The following is a 21,870-nucleotide window of genomic DNA, read 5'->3' on the forward strand; positions in this document are numbered from 1 at the left end:
TGTAACTCCCTCCTGCTACATAGCAGACAATATTAAATTAATACAGAATCAATTATTTAAAAAAGGGTAAACAGAAATAAACTAGTGCTGAAGATGAATTAATATAAAATAATTGAGTTGGAGGTATATAAAAAAATTGTTTAATGTTTTATTTCAGAACAAATCTACACGAAACATAAAAGTATTATTACATGATGGGCCAAATATTTTGTCTATACTTTATCAGCTCTCCTGAGATTATTGCAATATTTCGGACAGTCCTTTTTTCCGCAACATTTTCCGGCACTATGAAGGGGTTTTTACCCACGCGACCTGAACGCGCCGCGAGAAGCGTCTCCGCCCTCCTGGTGGTTTGACGTCACCGGCGTCCGTCTCCGCACATGGATGGAGAAGTGTAGAGGCTCCGTCAGAGCTCCGGTCCCCCCGCCCTCCTCCTCCAGCTATTTGCCAGGCAGCCTCGACGACAGACAGCCAGCCAGCCGCTCACCGTCCTGCTGCAGCGCGGAGCTCCGTCTTCTCCCTCCGAGCTCCGGCGTCGTTTTCCCCCGTCTGCGAGGATCTGCACGGGCCCGGCGAGCGAGTTCGGTCGCTTCTCCTTCTTTTTTTTTTTTAAGGGGGGGGAGATCCAGTCGTGTGTTTGCAAGCTTAATTCTCAAATAGCCCTTCAAGACATATGGAAAAAATGGCCAGACCTGTTCCTATAAACCCAACTTTCCTGCCGCCGACTCACGGCGTGCTGAAATCCCTGCTGGAAAACCCGCTGAAGCTGCCTTTCCATCACGATGAAGGTACGTTTTAAAACTTGACTTGCACGTACACAGACTCGGCGCGTCTCTGTGATGTTTCTCTATTGATGCTATTATCATTCTGTAACGTTAGACATCCACGGTTTTGACAGATCTCGCAGTGATGGACACAGGTTAAATAAATCCGATCAGAGTGACGTTTCTTATTATTAGATGGGCTTTGTCGGAAAAAGAAACTGTGTATTTGTGTTAGTTGAGCGGCGACAAAGATAAATAAAATTGCATGTTGTCTTCTGGTCTTAATGTTAATTGAGTGACAGGTTCACGTGAACTTGACCTCGAGCCAACAAGCTATTTTAGCTTATACTTATTATCTAAAGTAACATAGTACAGCATGGTTCTGACAACACCTGCGCTGTTTTTAGCCTGCAGGTGAGTTTATAATCTTTAAACCCTCTTGTTTTCGATGGGATTTATATTAGTGATACCACGAGCTGTCGATAGAGGGCGTCTTTTGTGCTCTCTTGCAGTACACCCTCTGTTTGTATCACGGACTGAGTGACATCACGTTATCTGAACATGAATGGAGACCTAGTTTGTACTCTTAAAGGGTCAGTTCACCCAAATTCATGCAGATAGTTTTTGGTTTTGTTTGTCCAGTTCAAACTTCTGTGACCGCCACAGTCCCGTGCAGGAATGAATCGAGTCGGTAGAGCTCACCACATTGAAAGATGACGCAGCTACATGCCTTTGCAAACAATGACGCCAACAGCTTATCCTGTGGGTGAAAACGAAAATATTTTTTCCTTTGGTAAATTGGTTGAACTGACCCTTTTTATGATGAAGCCCCAAGCATGCGTTCTATTTATACCCATGCATTGACCCGTGATCCTGAAAGACAGTGAAATGATTGTGTGCAAACATTTGCAGGACTTGGGAAAGACAAGGAGAAAGAGAAGAAGCTGGACGATGAGAGCAGCACAGCCAACCACCCACAGTCGGCCTTCCTTGGCCCGACCCTTTGGGACAAGACCCTGCCCTACGATGGGGACAACTTCCAGCTGGAGTACATGGACTTGGAAGAGTTCCTGTCCGAGAACGGCATCCCCGTCAGCGCAGCCCAGAGCAGCCAGGCCACACAGGCAGCGCCGTCGCAGCAGCAGTCCCCGCCGTCTGCGCCGCCCACACCCTCTGTGGTGGACCTCAGCAGCCGCGCCACCACCTCGGTTCACACAGGCCTGGCGCCTCAGACCTGCCTCCGCAGCCCCAGCACAGCAGGTAGGAGCCACATGCAGGGGAGCCCGATGTGCACCTGAAAGCACACCTGCATGCAAAGACAAGTTTTTCACACCTCTTCTGTGTCAGTGGGTGCTTTAGCAAAACGTGCTGCTGTTTGCTCACCTAGCACGCACACACACACACACACACACACACACACACACACACACACACACACATACTGAGTAAATGTCAGACCAGAGATGCTAACAGAGAACAAGTTGTTGTGGTTTGTGTCCCAGGTCTCTGAAGGCATCGCCCCTGAGCGCTGATTTAGATCTTTTCTCATTCAGCTCCTGTTGTAGTTAGAGCTTTTGACCACAGGTTAGATGCACACTGACATACTTGACACCTGATTTACAGCCTTGCATTGGACTTTGGAGTCCCAGGATGCAGCCCAGACAAAAGGCCCACTGCCATGAGTTGTGTTTTACTGTAGTTTTATTTGCTGTTTTGTTTTTCACCGTAAGAGTTGGCTTTGGTTTCGTTTCAGTCCCAAGAATTCCCTGCAGGGTTTGGTAATTACCAGGTTTTTTCCCTGGCTTAAAATAAGGCCGAGTTGGTACCATCCTGATCACGTGCCAGCAACATATTTTAATAATGATATAATTAAAGAAAATGATTATGATTTTCGCGTTAGTCCATATTAAAAAAAAAAAAGTGCCTACAACATTAAAGCAAATGTGTTCATTTACACAGCAAGATATTAAAATCAAATATAACATTAGCTGTTTTTATTTCTTATTCAGGGTCCTCTTGCAGTGTAGCTGATGTGAATTTCTGGATATTAAATGTTGATCTGCAATTTACTCTAGTGGTTCCAGTAATATTTGTTCCTACTGAAGCAAGTCACATGACGTGGTGAAGCTCAAACATGGAGATCTCGTCCTGTTTTTTTAAATGACATGAATTAAAAAACAAATCATTACTAATTTAAACGTATTTGCTGTTTGTGGAAGTCATGTTTCGGATGTAGGTACAGAAAATGTCGGTTTGAACGTTTGTATGTGACAAATCGGGAGAAAAGTATCATTAAAAAATGTAAACTTTATTTCCTTACATTTCTCCAATGTTAACAAAAGCACACTGGCTTTGTAGTCGCTGTCCAGGACGGCGTTCAGTCACACATGTAGAGGTGCACAGAGCAGTGTTCACAAGCGCCATTTGCAACAGCATTTATAAACGCCTTGTAATTCTCTATGCAGGAAAAACCTGATTACTGATTAAATACTGCTTGCGTCTGATTCATAATTTACTACACTTTGCCTTTGTCCTGCAGTGTAGACTCAATGACATACATTTTTGAATGAATTTTAATGCATTTTTAAAACGCACAACAACACGCTTTTTATGGAGTATGTTTTTGGTTTAGGACAACTTCCAAAGTCCAAATAGAAAATTATTAATTAAGATTCACTTTAAAAGATTATTATTTTACTACACTACCAAGAATAAGCAGGTGATAATTAAACAGGGACATTGAAAAAGGAAATTTGAAATGTAAATTGATGACAAAAATATTAAGCTTCAATGGAAAATGTCAAACTGAAAGCTTACAAGTTCTGAACATTAATAAAGCAGCAAACAGCTATTTGCTATGTAAAGATATAGAATTTGCTTTGGTGACTTGGTGCTGAACAATGAACATAAACCTAAATAAGCAGAGCAGAGATTGACGTCACACCCTCTCTGTGTTTGTTGTCATCCGATCTTCTCTGTTCTTTGTTTTGGTAGCCGGTCTGGCATAGACCGCAAAGCACATTTGTCAGTTGTTGCAAATGGTGCGAACATGTAAAATCTGCGTTGTTGAAAGTATTCAACTGGAGCGAAACATTTGTGTGCATCACTGCGCTTTGAACTTAAAGTGTTGTGTTTAGAGGACCAGGCAGAGCTGAGAGACAGAGCCTCTGCTCGACGACAATCTGGAAACTGTAGCAAACCGGTGCAGAATATTTTATGCATTTTATGATTCTGCTTTGAATTGGAGCTGTTTACCAGCAGGAGGATCTCAGAGTTAATGTTTTTATTAAATTAACTTTTTGATTGAATTTTTTGGGATTTAAAAACTAGATTTATCTTCACTCGCGCTTCCCAACTTGTCTGCAGCAGCAAGCCATTGAGTTTTGCGACCTCCACTGTCAAAACAGGAGAGTGCTTGGAGAAAAGCAAGCGAAGAAGTTGAACTACCTGGTAAGTTCAGAAAATATGTGTCTGTTACTTGATTCCAGCTATCACTGTACTTTACTATGAAACAGTTGGCATAGCATAGCCCTGATCCATTCAAAACTCCATTTAGAAAACAAGCATTTTAAAAGTTATTTGCTTGTCATCTTGCAGACAGACCTGACAAAGCACAAATTCATATGTTTAACAAATCGGGTCTGCCAGGAGAGCTGGCTAACAGTAAAGACCAGCTAACTGGACAAATGTAACTTAACCATTTTAAGCAGACAGACCCATGGATATATGCCAAAATGGATTAACATTAACTAACGTTACAGCACATGCAATATATTTCTACTGTAAGTTACGCAGACTATTATAGGTTATTCTTTAGCCAAACTATTTGTGGTGTTGTCCCTTATGTATAAGTTTTCTCCTACATTGAACTGACCATTAATGTTTATGTTTGATGATTGTCAGCTGATCTTCTGCATTGGGTCACTAACATAACATTGTCGGTCTTCTGTGGAAAGATTAAACAACCACAGCTAACACTGTAGTTCACCATCGTGTTGCTACTCACCTGAAGTCAAACAGGAGGAAGGAACCACAGAGGGGACTGTTTACCCATTTAAATTAGGCCATAATTTAGTATATTAATACAATATATAACCCTCCCCCTGATTTAGAAAAGCTTGCAAATTTGTTGCCATCTGAGCGCCATCGTAACCTCCAAGTATTGAATTAGACCTGAGTACACAGCAACAGGGACACATGGTAATGTGCTAAATCAAATCATATTTATTGGTCACTTCACTGTGTACACAAGTATAAAGGCGAGCAGAAGTCTTACGTGCTTGCACCACAACAGTGTTTCTGTTTAAGACACAGGCAACCCCATACCCAATACACTCTAGTCTTAAAATGTAATAGGCCTGATTTAATACAGGATTAGACTTATGAAGCAGTGCAGTGTCAAGGTTAACACAAGCTCCACTGTTTTTCTGTCACACTGACTTGTCCTCCTCCCTGCAGACGGATGTTTCACCTGAACGTCACAGTGAAGGACCACTTGGACAGAGAACAGTTTTGGATCAGCGTTCTGCCGCGGTGTATCCAGGGGGGCTCACTGGTCACAGTACAAGCTGGACTTTAGATACACAGCTGATTCTGTAGAGAGACATCTTGACACTTTACTAAAGTCTTGTATTTTATTTTATCTTGTACAGTTTTTAAAAAACATTTTTATATGATCCATGATTACCTGTTTTATTTTGCTGGTTATATCTTGCTGTTCCCTACTATACATTTCTGTACTCCCTGTAATTACTGCTGTGGTGCCTGAACCTAGGGATCAATAAAGCGCAATCTTATCTTAATCGTTATTTGCTTCTACTTTGGCAGATCTGCTGCTGAAATTTTAGTCCGCTGTCCAAGGTGCTGAACCTTATCCTGCTGAGTTTTCTTTTGAATATTTAAGGATGATTATCTGGTTCAAATCCCAGTTGTGGCAAAGGCTTCATTATGAAATAGAAATCGCTATTTTGAATAAAGAAATGTGAATCCTACTTTGCTGTTCACTTCGTCTTCTGATCATCATTACTATTATTATTATTATTATTATTAATAAATAGTAGTGACTGAATATTTTTTTTATGATTTAGCCACTTCGAAGAAATAACTCCAAATGAGGCTTGAACTCAAAGGCAGTGTGTATAGTGACAAAACTTATAATGCTTGGTAATATCAAGTACTTGACTTACTTATGGCTATTTATCAATTATTTACAGGGTTTTCTTACTCAGTTTAGCAATTGCAATTACTTATTACAGGGCTATGCATTCAATTTTTGACTATTTTACTGATCAATAAACATTAACTTATGTGAGACATTAATGAATGAAATGCGTTGTTTATTAAAGACTCTTTAGTGACAGTGACAGCTTAAATATTCAAAAAACACACGGCCCATAGTTCAAAGCCACACGCACAAAACACAAACACATAATTTAATACATAAGAACAGGGGGTTTCAATGTCTGATGTAAACCCCTTAATTTACTTGCTTAGTTTTGCAGAGAAAGACGGTGGAGCCAATGGCTCCGTGTGGAGCTAGCTAGTTTGCTTAGCTAGGTGCATATCAGCATATCATTTTGTCTAGCGAACAACAGACTTAAAACTAAATGTACTCACCAGAGAAAGTGAACAGCCAACTCCTAATACTCTTTTTCAATGGCGCTGGTTAAATTTACACAGTGCCATGGGAGCCACTCTAGCCTGATTGACAGGTCATCATGGTAACGACTTGTCAATCACATAAAATGCAGTGATTTTGTGATTATTTCTGCAACATGTTGCTCCAACACACTTTGGGAAACATGCAGCACCTTGGCTGTGCATTTCCCATAAACACCATCCCCACATTTATAGAATTATGCCTTCACCATGCAGGTCGTTCACCTGTGCTCCCGCATGTGTGAAGGGCACGTCCACACGCAACGGCTATTTTGATGTCATCCACTCGCCATTGTTGTAGATATTATAGCCAAGTTATATTCAAAAGCTTGAATTTAAATGTAGCATACAAATTAGAAAAACAACTGACTATTGTAGTGTTTGATAGGCGATGATAATAGCTTAATAATGGAGGCTAGTTGTTATTGTTGTGCTTTTTCTTTTGGACTCCATTGGGCATCCAGTGAATTACAAAGTTAGAAAATTTTAAAGGTCCAAACAAAAGTATTCATTCAAAAGAAACAATTATACAATATATACAATTATATATCAAGTAGATTTTTCCCAAGGAAAAATGTATAATCACTTTTACTAAAATAATACACAGTGTTGGAAAACTATATATCCTCTGCAGGTCAAAAAGTGCATGAAGGAGCCACACGCTCTCTTGAAGGGATCGCAAAACACACTTCTATCACAGTGAAAAACTAGGCTACTGCACAATTAGTTTTGATGATCATAGCCTACCCAAAAGCCATAGGCCCTAAGATGCAGAATAAACTCAGGACACATTGCTTAGCCCCCACCGTCAGACTCTCCTTCACTCACTGCGCTGACCAATGCCTGTAGTGGAAAAGGCGTTGCCACTAGCAACATAGAATATTTATCTAAACGTGCGAAATGAACAGCGCGAAAATTACTGTATTCTCTGTAGGGGTAAATTTTACCCGCTGGCACTTATAGGTATAAATGCCCATTTTTTAAATCTGGCTTTATCTTAATATTTTTAACAATTGGGGTTGCTACATAACACACTTTTAGGAAAAATGTCAAAGACTGGGGGACTTGACTATTGTTTTGAAACAAATCGATTACATACAATCGAAAACCAGCCGCGGGTAAATTTGACCCTTTGGTTGATCTAGTGTTAAAGGGACTTCCGCTTTGGCCTCGCTTCTCAGACCGGAAGCTTCCCACTTGTTCTACGCCAAATACATAAAAACTTTAGTTACTCTGGGAAAGTGGGAAAGACAGTAAACTTCCCCTAAACTACTGTATCTTTGAACACTCTGTTCAGCCAAATCACACACTTATAGGTAGTGATCTCCTTTTGATAAATAATGTCATAACTAACTTCAGTGTGCCGTTTATATACAGAAACTTAACAACATGACCGTGATAAACTTCCTCTTGAGATTTTCAACACCATCTACATTGAGTCATCAAAATATTTTTTTTAAAAGGCAGCATTATGAACCTAAAAGCATATACAGACCCATTTATTTCATGTAGTGTGTACTTCAGTACTAGGTTCCAGTCTTTCAGTGTTGATGAAAGGAGACTTTTCGTAATGGAAAATTTTGTTATTGTAATGAGCTGACATTAAGTAGGCAGTTGGTATTTAGACTGAAGCGTTAAACTGTGTACCTGAGGTTGTTAAGCTGCTGCCAGACACTATTTGGGCTTTCAATTCACTAGAAACCGGAGCGATTTGAATCATTTATAGGGCCGACCTTCACAATAAACCTAAACGGAGCAAATCCTCAGCGAGCAAAAGCCGAGCACACTGCTGGAGACAGTTAGTGTTTAAATTCCAAATTTAACAGAAAAATCCTCCTGGCAGAAGATCTGACGATGTGTGACAGATAAACAGATGGAGTATTTGGATGCTGATGGTGTTTTGTGATGCTGTGTTTTACCTGTAAACGCTGAAGAGATGGGGCCCTGATGAAAAGCAACATGTATTGTTCCACTGAAGAGTCAGTGAGTCACTGGCATGTGTCAATGGACCAACGAGTGTGTAAATCACACGAGCTAGAATCAGTTAAATGCATATTAACCCTCTGTGCATTTGTGTATTGATCCCGCTTTGGATGACAATGGAGGATGAATGGTGTTTGTTCACCATCCTATCAGCTTTTTAAGGACTGATTTCGACATGAGCAACAGCTGCTCCACCGCTCAATTAAATACATGAAATGTGTCTAGCTTGTATTTGGGTGGAATCGACTTCCCCATGAAGGAGCCTCAAAACAACAGACAGTCCCATTAATAATAATATACTAATAATCTTTATTTGTAGAGCACTTTTCCAAAACAAGTTACAAAGTGCTTCAAAGTGCAAAGACAATAATACAAGCAAGAAAACATTGAAAAGACCAAAATACACGTTTAAGATAAATATAAAATAAGTAAAATAGAATAAAATAAAAGGGATAAAATAAAGTCAAATAAGATCGAGAAAGGCTCTCCTATAAAAGTATGTTTTAAGAAGGGACTTAAGAGTTCACTGACTCAGCCGACCTGATTTCCTCGGGCAGGCTGTTCCAGAGCCTCGGGGCCCTGACAGCAAACGCTCTGTCCCCTTTAGTTTTCAATCGAGACTGAAAGGTCAGAAATATAACAAGGCGAGAGGCCATGAAGAGCTTTAAAAGTGATCAATAGAATTTTAAAGTCAATTCTAAAACACACTGGGAGCCAGTGTAATGAAGCTAAAATAGGAGTAATGTGGTCATATTTCTTTGTTCTGGTTAAAAGCCTGGCAGCTGAGTTCTGGACAGTCTGGAGTTGATCAGTAGATTTTTGGGTTAAACAGGTGAAAAGGCTGTTGCAATAATCCAGGCGTGATGAGATGAAGGCGTGTAAAATGGTCTCGGTGTCCTTAAAAGTTAACACAGATCGAATTTTTGCTATATTTCAAAGTTTATAAAAATGTGATTGAACAAGCTTTGTGGTGTGCTGCTCGAAATTTAAATTACTATCAAACCAAACACCATGGTTCTTTGCCACAGGCTTAATGTGATTTACTAGGGAACCAGCAGATGGCAGTATTCTGCTGGGACCCGATGACCAGGATTTCTGTGTTGTCTGAGTTCAGCTGGAGGAATTTATTTGACATCCATTTTTTAACTTCACAAAGGCAGTTGTTAAGTGAACTCAGCATTCCGGGATCTGTGGATCTGACGGGCAAGTATATTTGTGTGTCATCAGCATAAATATGAAAAGAAATGCCATGTTTATGGATAATATGTCCAAGGGGAAGCAGATACAAGGAAAACAAAATGGGTCCTAAGACCGACCCCTGAGGCACACCATATTTAACTGGACAGAACGCAGAGACATAGTTGTTTACAGACACGCAAAAAAACAATTATGTAGGGATTGTTTGTAGATCCGCCCAAACACTTCCTCTCGGTGTGTTGTGTCTTAAAGTTTGAAGATTGGGAAGGAAGAAATTTTGAGAAGGCATTGTAAACTTATCATATGACATAAGTCTTTCTTTATAATACCGGTAGATAATAAAGTATCACATTAGTGACGTTGTGAATTCCTTAACGAACTCTCAACGCTTTTCTCAGTTTAAAAGAATGGGATCCAAAGTTCAACCGACCAATCAACCGACACTCCAGGCCAGAAAACCAGAGTAAATTAAAGTCTGTTTATTTATATAGCACATTTAGAAACAACGCAAGTTTACCAAAGTGCTTTTACTGAGGCGAATTGTCTGAACATGTATTATAATATATACAATAATAATGTCTGTGTTTTATTTAAAAATCCCTAATCCTCACATCCTCATGTCAGGTTAGTTGCATGTACCTTGATGTTTATCTTACACCATAATGACTCTATTCCTGGAAGTTGAAGCGATTGCAGACTGAGCTGAGATTCAGCTGTTTTAGCCTCCTTTCCTTTTTCCTTCCTGCAGTAAGGAACTGAGTCGACTATTAGATTTGATGAAATTATTTGTTTAGTCTATAAAATGTAGTGAAAGCACAACATTCTTCCCAGGGCCCAGGTGGTGTCTTAAAATAGCTTGTTTTGTTCGAACCAAAGTCCAAAACCCAAAGATAATAAATTTTACGATTAACAGAAGAAAGCAGCAAATCCTCACATTTGAGATGCTGGAAACTTAGCATGTTTTGTATATTTACTTAATAAATTAATAAATAAAAAAAAGATATTAAATAATTTCTATATTGATTGATATACAAATTTTTTTGCACAGTTTATCAGGATACTGTGTGTGTGTGTGTGTGTGTGTGTGGGGGGGGGGGGGGGGGGTCTCTGTCTGCATCTTCACATTTACCTCTCACGTGAAAGCGGCAGGGGTTTCCTGCAGCGTGCCGGGCCATGTGACGGACACATGCAGGCGCCGTGTGCTGCGCTGAGCTGCAAACAGGAGCTTGTCACGGCATGAACCTACCAGCCTCTCATCCCTTCCCTCCCCTCCCCTCACTCACTCTCACTTTCACCCTCCCCTCCCTTCTCTCCCTTTAACACCCTCTACTTCCCATCCAGTCTTCCTCTCCCTCCCTGGCCGGGCTCAGCTCCGACATAGCCCGGACTCGGAGCCAAGGCACAGGCTGTACCCTGCAGAGATCACATGGACTCTGGTGTGCTTTTGTCACGTGCACGCAATGTTTTTCCAGCTCGCACAGTCTCGTCTAACCAGCCACTCCACCACCACTAACACCACCCACAACAACCACAATCCCTCTGTGCCTGCACTCTGCGTGCGAGCAATACAGCACGCGGCTTAAAACCTTGTTATCGCATCCAACGAACAAATATAAGCGGCTTTCAGTATTTTCTCTATATCTGACTTGCCTGCAGATGTTGAGAGTCTTTGTCAGGGTTGCTTCAGGAGTTGGACACCTGCGTGCTGTTGGCAGGGTCCAAAGGGAAGTCAGATATAGGAGGGGTCAAAGGGTGTGTTGGGGTGCATTCCAGTGTGTTAGTCGAGGAAGGAGAGCTCAGTGAGAAACATAAATCAACACATTCGAGGAGCTAAATGTGGAGTTCACATATTTATGTAGAAATAATTTAGTGTGTCAGAGAAGGCTGTCAAGGCTGCAATCAGTCAATATTTATCAGTGTGCTTTTAAGTCCTGCACTGCATATCTTATTTTATTTTATCTTTCCCATTGTTGTAGTTGTAATTTCCTCTAGCCTGGTTTCTTGCAAGCCAAGCTTCCCTCTCATATATCTGGTCATGTGTCCTGTGGACAGGATCAGCAGCTCCTGCATGAGTGACCTGGAGGATTGAAGTCCTCTTGATTTGCATGTCTTGGTTTTTAGCAAACTTTACTCAAACAGCAGGAAATAACGTGCATTTGGTGGGGACTATTTTCAGTTGTGTTTTAATGCACAATCTTAAATCTAAGCAATATAATAGTTAATATTTAGTCAAATAATCTATAGTGTGTGTTCATGATAATAAAGGAACATATCACTCAGTGCAATAGTGTGGCTCAATGATGTGTTTTTAAAAGTTTTGTGGACAACACTGGAGCTGTATGGTACAGAGGAAGAAGCTGCACACACAGCACGTCATGTGAACCAGTTCCAGTCGTCTTTTTGCCCTTTAGCCCCAAAGTGCAGTCTTTGAGGGAAAGAACTGGCTGTGGTCCCGTGTTACACCCAGGTCAGAGTTCAGCAGCTCTGTCCCTGCACACAGAGACAACCAGCAGCTCCGCTTATCACGAACTGCAGCACTATCACCCACAGAGCTGCATGATAACACTCTGATATGATCACCTAGCGTGACACCGACCTGCAACCTTCACATCTAATGAAAGCAATTTCTGCAGGTATTTAATCAAGAGTTCCAGCTTTCACACGGCTCTTTGTAGGTTAGCTCTGCGCTACCTTTCTTCGCTAATTTTAGATTTCCTGTTCAGGAGGGTGGAGGAGGACATGGGGCGGCGGGGCTATTTTGTGAATTCACGTTCGTCTGTTCCCTCTCAGCTGGAGTGTGTCGTACTTTAGTTTAAGGCCATTATAGGCCAATGAATGGGCTTGTACGTCTACTTTTAGCCCATGACCAAGCCACTGTGTTTTAACTCTGCTAATTAGGAGATCAAAATGACTCCCAAAGGTGATTAGATCAAGGTGGCTATTTGCAGGTTTGAGTGCAGGCCTGATAGATTGTCTAAGACAGCGTCTTAGTTAGTAAGTAGCTTGCTGTGCTCAGCTTATGAATGGTGGGAGGTTAAGTTGGGCGATATGTGTCTTATGAAAAGGAGTTGTGTGATGATCTTAAGGTCAGAAATTCTAAGAGCTGCTGGCAGAGAAAACATTGTGTTTTAAGATTAGCAACAAGTTTGATAACCTGTTAGTTATTTCAATAATTATTCAAGCAAAAATGCCAAATATTCCCTGCTGGTAAAGGTGTCGAATTGCATCGTTTCTCTGTTTTATATCATTACATTTTTATCTTTTAGACTGTTAGTCCAGTAAAACAAGCTATGTAAAGACGTCACCTTGGGATCTGGAAACTTGTGATGGATGTTTTTCACTATTTTCTGACATTTTACAGACCAACCAATTCATTAACCAACACATCTAGAAAAACTATAATAAAAATAATACTTCCACATAGCGCCTTTCGGACCAGTGCCTTACACCACAACACATTCCCATTTACACACTGACGAGCAGCAGCTAAGGTGCTCATCAGAAACAGAAATTAACACATTCTTACACATTCAGAAATGACAATAATTTTGGACAGTCAAATTTTCCTATATCAACATTTTAAATAAAGTCATTTTGGTGTTGTATTTCCAAGCATACCCGTCCCTACTTGTGTGTAGTGAACTGCAACATCAACCATCTGTAGAAGGCATGCATGTGAAACGTGTCTTTTCTGAGAAAGTTGTTGTTTTCACTGGGGTATTTTTCCACATTTATGCTCAGTTTTATGAGGTGATAATAAGCAGTTTTTAACAGCCCTACATATTTTTATTTTTTTTAAAACAAAACACTTTTGTTTTCCTTGTTGTAAACAGAGAAATCTCAGGCAGCGTGGCCCTCAGTTGAGGTTTTGTGTCTTTGTGATGTGACTTTAATCTGAGCAGGATTGAAGTGATCACAGTGATCAGTGTCCAGATGTACCGGCTGAGTACTGACTGAGCACAGACGTACACAGAGAGCAGTCAGAGCCAAATCTTATGGCCCCTTCTCAAATCTCCGCCGCACCCGAAAGCAGTTTGGCCGTGTACACCCCTGACTGAAGGTCAGCGGCCTTGACTATCTGTCACTGCAAGTTCACAAATACGAAATGTAGGTCATGATGTACGAGCTGGCAGCACATCAGCAGCTAATTAAAATGCCTGCTGCACTTTGCTGCTTTCAGTCAGATTCCCAGTTGTTGTGTTGCTCGTCGAGCTTTTCTTATCAAGTGGGAAATGCAGGTGTGGTTTGAATGACAAAACAAATTAGTGCTAGTGTAATGAGTCTCAGAGAAATTGTTCCAGGTGGGCCGGCTGATGAACTGAGTCACCCTCCGCTGGTCGCCTGCAGCTTCAAATCAAGTGGAGAAGCTTAGTTTGCACAACAGGCAGAGAAATGTGAGGAGCAGATCCCCTCCAGACAGTTGAAAGACAAAACCTGGTGGTTTCAGATCAGCTGACGGGGACTGCTGATAGCTGCAGAGTTTAAGATGAAACAGTGAAATGATTTCTCAGGGTGCAGCGTTTTTAAAGCTTATGTGATAGCACCATCTGCTGGTCAGGTTACGCAAATACTTTTCTATACAAATGAAACTGTTCTTTCTCTAGAAATGAAGTCACCTGTTCTCTTGCTTTACATCTGCACCGACACTGAGACTCTGTCAAAGCCTGACATTTCTTAATGGCCTTGAACACAAACATGTGAGCTCAGAGGGAAGAAAGGCAGCATTCAGCTCCCCCTCAGAGGCCTCCTGCTCAGTTCGAGAGGCTCCTACTGTGTCCTCTGTCCAGCTGTAAGAGCTCCACAGAAAAGATCTGCTGATGAAGACTCACTCATAATGTTGCGTTACCAGTAACTAGGGCTGGAACAATTAGTCGACGTAGTCGACAACGTTGATTATAAAAATTATTTAAAAAGCAAGCGCCGTTTCAAAGATGCCGTTTAAGGGACAGATCTTCTCATTCAGAACATTTCTGGTTGTTCATTTCTAACAGCAATGCGCTACAGGTAGTGCTGGGGGTAGTATCGCTTGCATTGTCTGGCATGACTGCTTGACTGTAAGACTACTCACAAAAAAGAAGCTTTCATGCGAAAAGCGGAAAGCAACAGAGAAAGAGGCCAACAGCAGAACGGTTTTGTTTTTTTTTTTTACAAATTCTGTACACCATTTCATCTATAAATACACTTTTGACAGGTTTTGAGACGAGAAATCAACTGTGTAGAACTTGAATATTGGCAGTTTTACGAAAGTTAATGGCGAATCGAAAATGTGCTGAAACCATAGACTGTATATAAAAAGGCTCAAACGCTCTCTGGTCCCTGTTACTCAGACCACTGCAGCAGTCAAACAAAGCGGGAAGCTTCCGGTCAGCAAACTAACGAGGAAGTCCCTTAAACCTGCATTCTGTTGAACGGCCAGCAGGGGGCGACTCTTCTGGTTGCAAAAAGAAGTCCGGCTCCATTAGAAATTATGGTAAAATGAACCTACTTCTTAGCTGAATAATTACCTCTGTAAACACTTTCCTGATGAGTTTATGGTCTCAATCGCTAGTTTCATGTCTTCGTCAATACAACATGATATTTATTTAGTAAATCATGGTCCCATTTAAAGGAAATTGGACCATAAAGCAGAGAATGCTTAAGGGCGGGATTATCTTTAGTTTTTAGACTGTTGTTCACTAGACAAAATTGTCAGTTCTGTTAAAATGAAAGTTAGGGTGAATTACAGATGCACCTAGCTAAGCAAGCTCGCTAGCTCCACACACGGCCGTTAGCTCCACCGTCTCATCCAAATACGGTCGCGTCCGGTGCCGCTGGTTGCAAAAACTCAACATCACAGCGACCTATAGGTCAAACTCAAGGCTTCAAAACAGCAGTCCACAAACCAACGGGTGACGTCACGATGACTACGTCCACTTCTTATACAATCTGAGTCAAACAGAGCAGCAGCGACAGAGGAAAGGCCACAACTGTAAGATAGTCTCAACATTCGTACCACTGTTATTCTGTCCTTACTGATCTGAGTAATGGTTTAACATTTTAAAGTAAATCAAGAACCATGTGGCTCGTGATGTAGCCAACAGAAAATTCTCCACTTACAAAAGCTAAATAAACTACAGAAGTATTATGAAAGGGGCTGTTGCTTTATGCTTTATTTAAGTAGACATTACATTGTTAGTGTACAGTTGTGGTTACAGTATCTGCTTTTAATTTGCATTTATTTTCTATAGTTCCAAAGCAAAAATCCTTTGTTGAAAAGTTTTAAATTTTAAAGTTAAATCTCTTGGCAATAAATCAGATTGTCAGCTTATTGTTTCGCGTGATAAAGCCTGGCTGTTATCTTGGAGCAGCCTCTCTGTTGTTCTTTGCGTTCTTGTTTTTGAGGTCTCATGGATGATTCTGGCTAACTGAATGCTCTTTTAGTTGTGTTAGCAAATGAGTGCAATAGGAAATGGGTGAATTATAGGAGTATCCTACCCTGTCTTGTCTTCTTCCCTATTTTCCCCCTGGTGTTGATAGTATTGTTTATTCTGAATAGTAAACCTCGTTCACTTATTCACTCGAAAGATATTTAATTAGTTAAATGGTTTAATTATGGTTAGGGGGTGACAAAAATAATTGTGACTAGTAAACTAATCTAATGAATAATTAACAGATTAGTCGACTACGAAAATAGTCATTAGTTGCAGCCCTACCAGTTACCCTAAATGGAAGTGCCAGCTTGAACTTTAATGGTGCCATTTCTTCCATTAGAGTCACAATCAGAGGTACTTAGAGTTTGGTTCCCACTGGCTTCTCTCCTCTCCACTCTAAGTTTTCAGCACTCTGTACACCGTCGTTATGAGAAAACAGGATGACTCTGTGTGTTTGCTGGCAGCTAATGTGTGATATTTTTTCCTGTCCTCCTGCAGCATTGCCCTCAGCCCGGGACACCCCCAGCCCCATAGACCCAGAGTCCATCCAGGTGCCCCTGAGCTACGAGCCTGACCCGGCAGACCTGGCTCTGTCCAGTGTGCCCGGCCAGGAAATGTTCGACCCCAGGAAACGCAAATTCTCCGCAGAGGAGCTGAAGCCACAGCCCATGATCAAGAAAGCCCGCAAGGTTTTCATTCCCGAAGACCTAAAGGTAATAAAAACTGAATTGGCAGTTTTCAATACTCTATAAGCACAAAAAAAATACTCTGACCTTGTGCTTTTATTATTTATGAACCAATGTTTTTTACTGGTGCTAATATTTTAAACGGAGAGCTTCCTGACCTTTTGACCCTGCCAGCAGCTAGCAAGAGGGCGGTATTAGTGATTTCTGATAAACATTGCTGTGTTCAGTGCTAACCCGTCTGCTCTGCTCTTCAGGATGATAAATACTGGGCCCGGCGCAGAAAGAACAACGTGGCAGCCAAGAGGTCACGGGACGCCCGGCGGCTGAAGGAGAACCAGATCGCCATCCGGGCCGGGTTTCTGGAGAAGGAGAACGCCGCTCTCCGCATAGAGGTAGCGGACATGAGGAAGGAGCTGGGCCGGTGCAAAAACATTCTGGCTAAATACGAGGCCCGACACGGGCCTCTGTGAGCCCCCCCCAAAAAACCCAACCCACTCCCACTTCATTACCCCAACCCACCTTCCCTTAAGTTTGAAGGACTATGTGCCTCTTTTGGTGGCACTGCCCCCTCCTCCTCCACCTCCAACTCGTCCTCCTCCCGCAAACCTCCTGCCTCCCCCTCCCCTCCCCCCTTAACCAACACACACCTGTATGATTCAGGTATTATATCTGTCATTTTGACTTCTATCATAAGCTTCAATTTGTCTGTTCCTTCTTTTATTTTCTGTACACATTGTTCGACTAAATATATATACATAGATAAATATATGTATTTACACATGCATACTTCCCACTTTAATGTACTGTGAGGAGTTATGAGCCAACCCACCAGCTGAGTCCACCACAACCTTCCACTTTTGAGAAACAATGCCATGGTGTTTGTTGTTCACTTTCATACCGATTTTTATACGTGACATCAGGACTGAAAACTGTTTCCTGTTTCCCTTCTTCTATGTCTTCTTCTTCTTCTGGTATTAACATGTGACGTGTCTGCTTATAACCCCCAAAACTTGTGTTTTTAATGCCCTCTAAACCGTTTGCTTGTCTCCCATTAGCAACGTTTAACCCCTTTTCTTGATGTACATGTTGTGTTACTGTTTTGCCTCCCAGCGCTCTAACTCATCTACCCCTCTGGCTTCAGTAACAGCGTTTTCGTTATTTTAAAACATAGCACATTTTTTGTGCAATGGTGGTGCAGAGTTGCCGTTTCAAAAATATATATTGTTTTAGTTTTTCTCCTTCATCCGGACACTGAGCAATAATTCCTATCCAGAACTAAACTAACATGACTACCTACATGTCCCTCACCCCTCCCTGCTCCTAGATCTCGCCCTTCTTTCCACCTCTCACTTTAGCTCACCTCAATTAACTAAGGGTAGCTAACCTCTGCACTAACGCGCGTCTCACAATCTGATCCGGTGCAACGGTTCCACTCGCTCAAAATTCCTCCGCCTCATATTTATCAACCTTTTATTTCTCAGATGGAAGATTGTTGTTTTTTTTAATATATATATATATATATACATATATGTATTCTGTTGATATAATTGTTAGTATTAATACTGCTCTTGACATTGTTGTCGTTTAGCCTCCTCCTTGTTTTCAGATTTAAGCATGATTTTCTTTCACTGAACGAAAAGCTGTTTGCAAATCTTTTTTTCTTTTTTTTTTTTGCAAAGTTGTTGATAATTCTGTTTGCTTCTGTTTAACTTAGCATGATTAATATGAGTGCTTTTATTTTAGAAATGAATCCAGATGTCTGTAGTCTCTCATTGTAGCTCTACGTTTGCCCTCTTTTTAAAGATGGCTGTATGAATGTAAAAGATGTTGACAAAAAAAAGTTGGATGGTGTTGTCCAATACTGTGGTTAACCCAATCAATTTGTTTACTGCAGACCAAACGATTCACAACAGAGATGATATATTGGTTACAAGAGATATGTTTATATAAACCTATTCTATAAGTTGTTCTTTTTGTACAGTATTTTTCCTATACATTAATGAACTATGTATTTTAAAGGCACAACAGATCCAGAATATTATTAAAGAATACAAGTATATAACTCAAAGACAAATGCATATAGTGGTATTTTGATAATCTATATTAGCTAGGATGTGGTAGTTTTAGAGATTTGTGGATATTAAGCAGCACCCAAACCTCCAGGGCATTATTATTATCTTTATGAATATTATTATTATGATGACACTCCTGCTTATGTTGGTGCCACCTTTAACCATGCCATGTAAATCCCATTTAACTCTAAGGAAGCCAATGCTGAAAATGCAGTCCAAAAGAGAGAATGTACACTTGTGCCCTATTCAAAATCCATCAACTCAAACCCAACAAGAAAACACTTGTAACCTTCCGCCGACACTTCCGGACATTTAATAAGTCGTCGAGGCTTTCTTTTCTTTCAGTGGTGAATATTTTAACTTCTCAAGGCTTTTTGTAACCACACAGCTTGTTAGTTTGTTTCTTTTAGATCTTATTTGACGGGATGAAGTTACTATGAAGGAAGGGAAATCTATAGCTGGTTTTCTATTGCTGCTCTGTGTGTGTTTGTTTCCTTCCAATGCAGTTGTAGCGTGTCCCTGACCCTGAGTGATGGACACTGGAAAGCTTCATTTCTTTTGTGAAAGTGAAAGCTTGCAGTGGAGTCCCCCCCCACCCCACCCCAAATGTTAGTTGTGCTGTAGTGTAGCGCTGCATGCTGCAAAATTTTTTGCCAGTCAGTCCAAGACTCGGATGCGACCGATTTATGTTTTTGAGGGCTGATATTGATGTTTCTGATAATTTGTATGGAAGTCCAGGGCTGTCGAATTAAAAATGAAATCATCCAAAGAAATAGTTTGACATTTGCTGACAGTTAATACCACTTTCATGTTTCATTAAGTATGAAAATACAATTAGCAACCATTTAGCTTAGCATAACACAAAGACTCAAATGGAGGGAATCAAAACCCACCTACCAGCACCTCTAAACTGTTGATATTACACTTTGGTTTGGTGTACAGTTTGGTTTTATGTATGTATATTTCCTGGATGGGTGCAATGGTGACAAATACTTTGGTCACGATATTTTTACACTTTTGTGTCTTTCTTGTACAAATTAAACAGACGGGATATAACATGAAAATTAAGTGCTGGTGAGTTCTGGCCACTTCCCCTATTTCCAGTCTTGTACCAAGCTAAGCTAACCAACTGCTGGCTGTAGCTTAGAGGACATGGGAGTATTGATTTTCTGATCTAACTGGGCAAAAAGAATCCCAAAATATGAAATTACCCCCTTTTTATACAATAGAAATGTCCTATTCTATTTGGATGTGTATAACATGTGATTGAAATTAACATTTTTATGTTACATTTTATGTTTCATCACCCAAACAGTAAATGAAATTATTCTTAATGAGTAAATAATTTTATTTGAATAGTGGCAGCCCTGGACTTCCATATTTTTGTGCCGACATCTTTATATTTTGAGGCATCAGTATTTGGTTCTTTTCAGGGTGGAAAAGATTTGAAAACATTACAACCCTAAACAAAACAATTAGAAAAGCCAATATCGGCCCAATAAAACATCTAAGGATATATAAGTCAAATCCCAGTCCAGGCTTGGTTGAACGTTATTGATCCGATCCATAGGTGTGTGCGACATAAAGTGATTATTTTCTAACCACAAACTAATTTCTTAGTATTTCTGCGCTTTAGAGGGAGTTTCCCTTCTTATCTGCAGAGACGCACTCGAGTATGAACAGGGTTCGAAGAGAAGAGTCAAGACTGGAACGATGCCTCCTGAATCTGGTTAGCATCTTTATATGAAATCATACAAATATAGGAAAAAGCCAATAATTAATCCATGTGTATCCCAAAATTACCTCACTGTCGAGTGATTTCACTACCTCACCCGGAAACGTTAACCATAATTCTGAGTCTATTCCAGTGCCTTGAATACACTGACTGTTCCCCAGTCTCTCAGCAATGTAAAGTTCTCATCACAGCACCAATCGGATATGTTCACATCTGCACTGAAGGGCTTCTTAGTGCGTCAAAAAATCTATATATTATATACACTGACAACTCTTTTCATTTCTTATTTTGGACATTGCAACAGACTTGTAACCATTGTATTCATGGCAACACCAACAGACTGTTTCAGCGTGTATAAAAATACAACAGAAATGTGTATTCGGTCTTGTTTGTCATGGAATGGATGCATAACATTTATTTGTGCAGTTTGGCCCTTAGCCTCTCCGTTTCTCTGTAATTTGTAGTGTCTAATAAAATCCCAATTCTTTTCTGACATGTTTTCTTATTTCTTCTCTCACTCAAGCAGAATGGTTTTAAAATACTGATGGAAAAGCCATGTTTTTGTACAGCTGTTTTGTACAGGATAAATAGAAATCAGAAATCATTAAATTCTAGTAAAGGTATTTTTTAATGTTTTCACAGCAAATTTGTCCACCCTGAAATGTAAAAATCCAAAGGACTGAAAGAAAGACAGATGTGGGTGCCTTCTAATCAATGTTTCCATCATCAGTCTTTCAGCAGTGAATGTTTTTAGCCCTTTGATGTGTGCAAGAAATTAAAGACCATTACTTAAAGTTAGACTTATTTTGGTTTAAAATGGGTTCTGTAGAAAAACCTTCAAGCAAATGAATCAAAGACACTATTACTTTCTCTGTACTGAAACACAGGCAGTATTGACACAGTATCAAACTTATATTCTTATGGGATACTGACTAAAATGCATCTCTAGCACAGAGTATTGAAGTGTCAAATACTTAAATTTGGTGGTGAACGCTTAGTCAGATTCATAGCAGTATTTAAAAAAATTCTATGATCAAATATTTCCTGATTTTAATATTTGTTTTCCTAATTTAAGCACATTTCTTGTATGGCTGCCTTGTGTTAACACATTGTTAAATAGAAGACATTTTAAATATTCCTCAATAGTGTATCGTATTAGCAATGGTATCAAACACAAATTCACTCATCAGCGGGCAGTGCAACAGCCACCGTACATTTAATTAAAAGGTTCCCGTTTGTTTTTTGTCCCTGAAAGAAATTAATGTCTAATGAGAACTTGAAATTGAAAACAAGACTCCATACAAGCAGAATTCAAAAGGAAACCTACGAGTACTCATTATGAATGAGGCTTGTTGGGAGGCTGAG

The 21,870-nt window shown here is 40.4% G+C and overlaps 1 protein-coding gene across 1 annotated transcript; it reads left to right on the forward strand.

The window, feature by feature from the left end:
- Nucleotides 1-381: 381 nt before the first annotated feature.
- LOC119894698 (hepatic leukemia factor-like) lies at nt 382-20,998 on the forward strand. The gene is made up of 4 exons (XM_038707348.1): nt 382-788; nt 1,677-2,024; nt 16,511-16,725; nt 16,953-20,998. The coding sequence occupies exons 1-4, from the start codon at nt 674-676 to the stop codon at nt 17,166-17,168; spliced, it is 894 nt and encodes a 297-aa protein (XP_038563276.1). The 5' UTR covers nt 382-673; the 3' UTR covers nt 17,169-20,998.
- The last annotated feature ends 872 nt before the right edge of the window (nt 20,999-21,870 follow it).

This window comes from Micropterus salmoides, unplaced genomic scaffold, assembly GCF_014851395.1.
Source record: "Micropterus salmoides isolate LMB-PRFRI ecotype aquatic unplaced genomic scaffold, ASM1485139v1 Ms_hic_scaffold_10, whole genome shotgun sequence".
Taxonomy (NCBI): Eukaryota; Metazoa; Chordata; class Actinopteri; order Centrarchiformes; family Centrarchidae; genus Micropterus; species Micropterus salmoides.

What these genes read in the sequence shown, in the direction of transcription:
- LOC119894698 (XM_038707348.1), top strand. Translation starts at nt 674, where the DNA reads ATGGAAAAAATGGCCAGACCTGTTCCTATAAACCCAACTTTCCTGCCG. An exon ending in GCCTTTCCATCACGATGAAG is followed by an intron (nt 789 to 1,676) that starts GTACGTTTTAAA and finishes AAACATTTGCAG; the next exon opens with GACTTGGGAAAGACAAGGAG. An exon ending in CCGCAGCCCCAGCACAGCAG is followed by an intron (nt 2,025 to 16,510) that starts GTAGGAGCCACA and finishes GTCCTCCTGCAG; the next exon opens with CATTGCCCTCAGCCCGGGAC.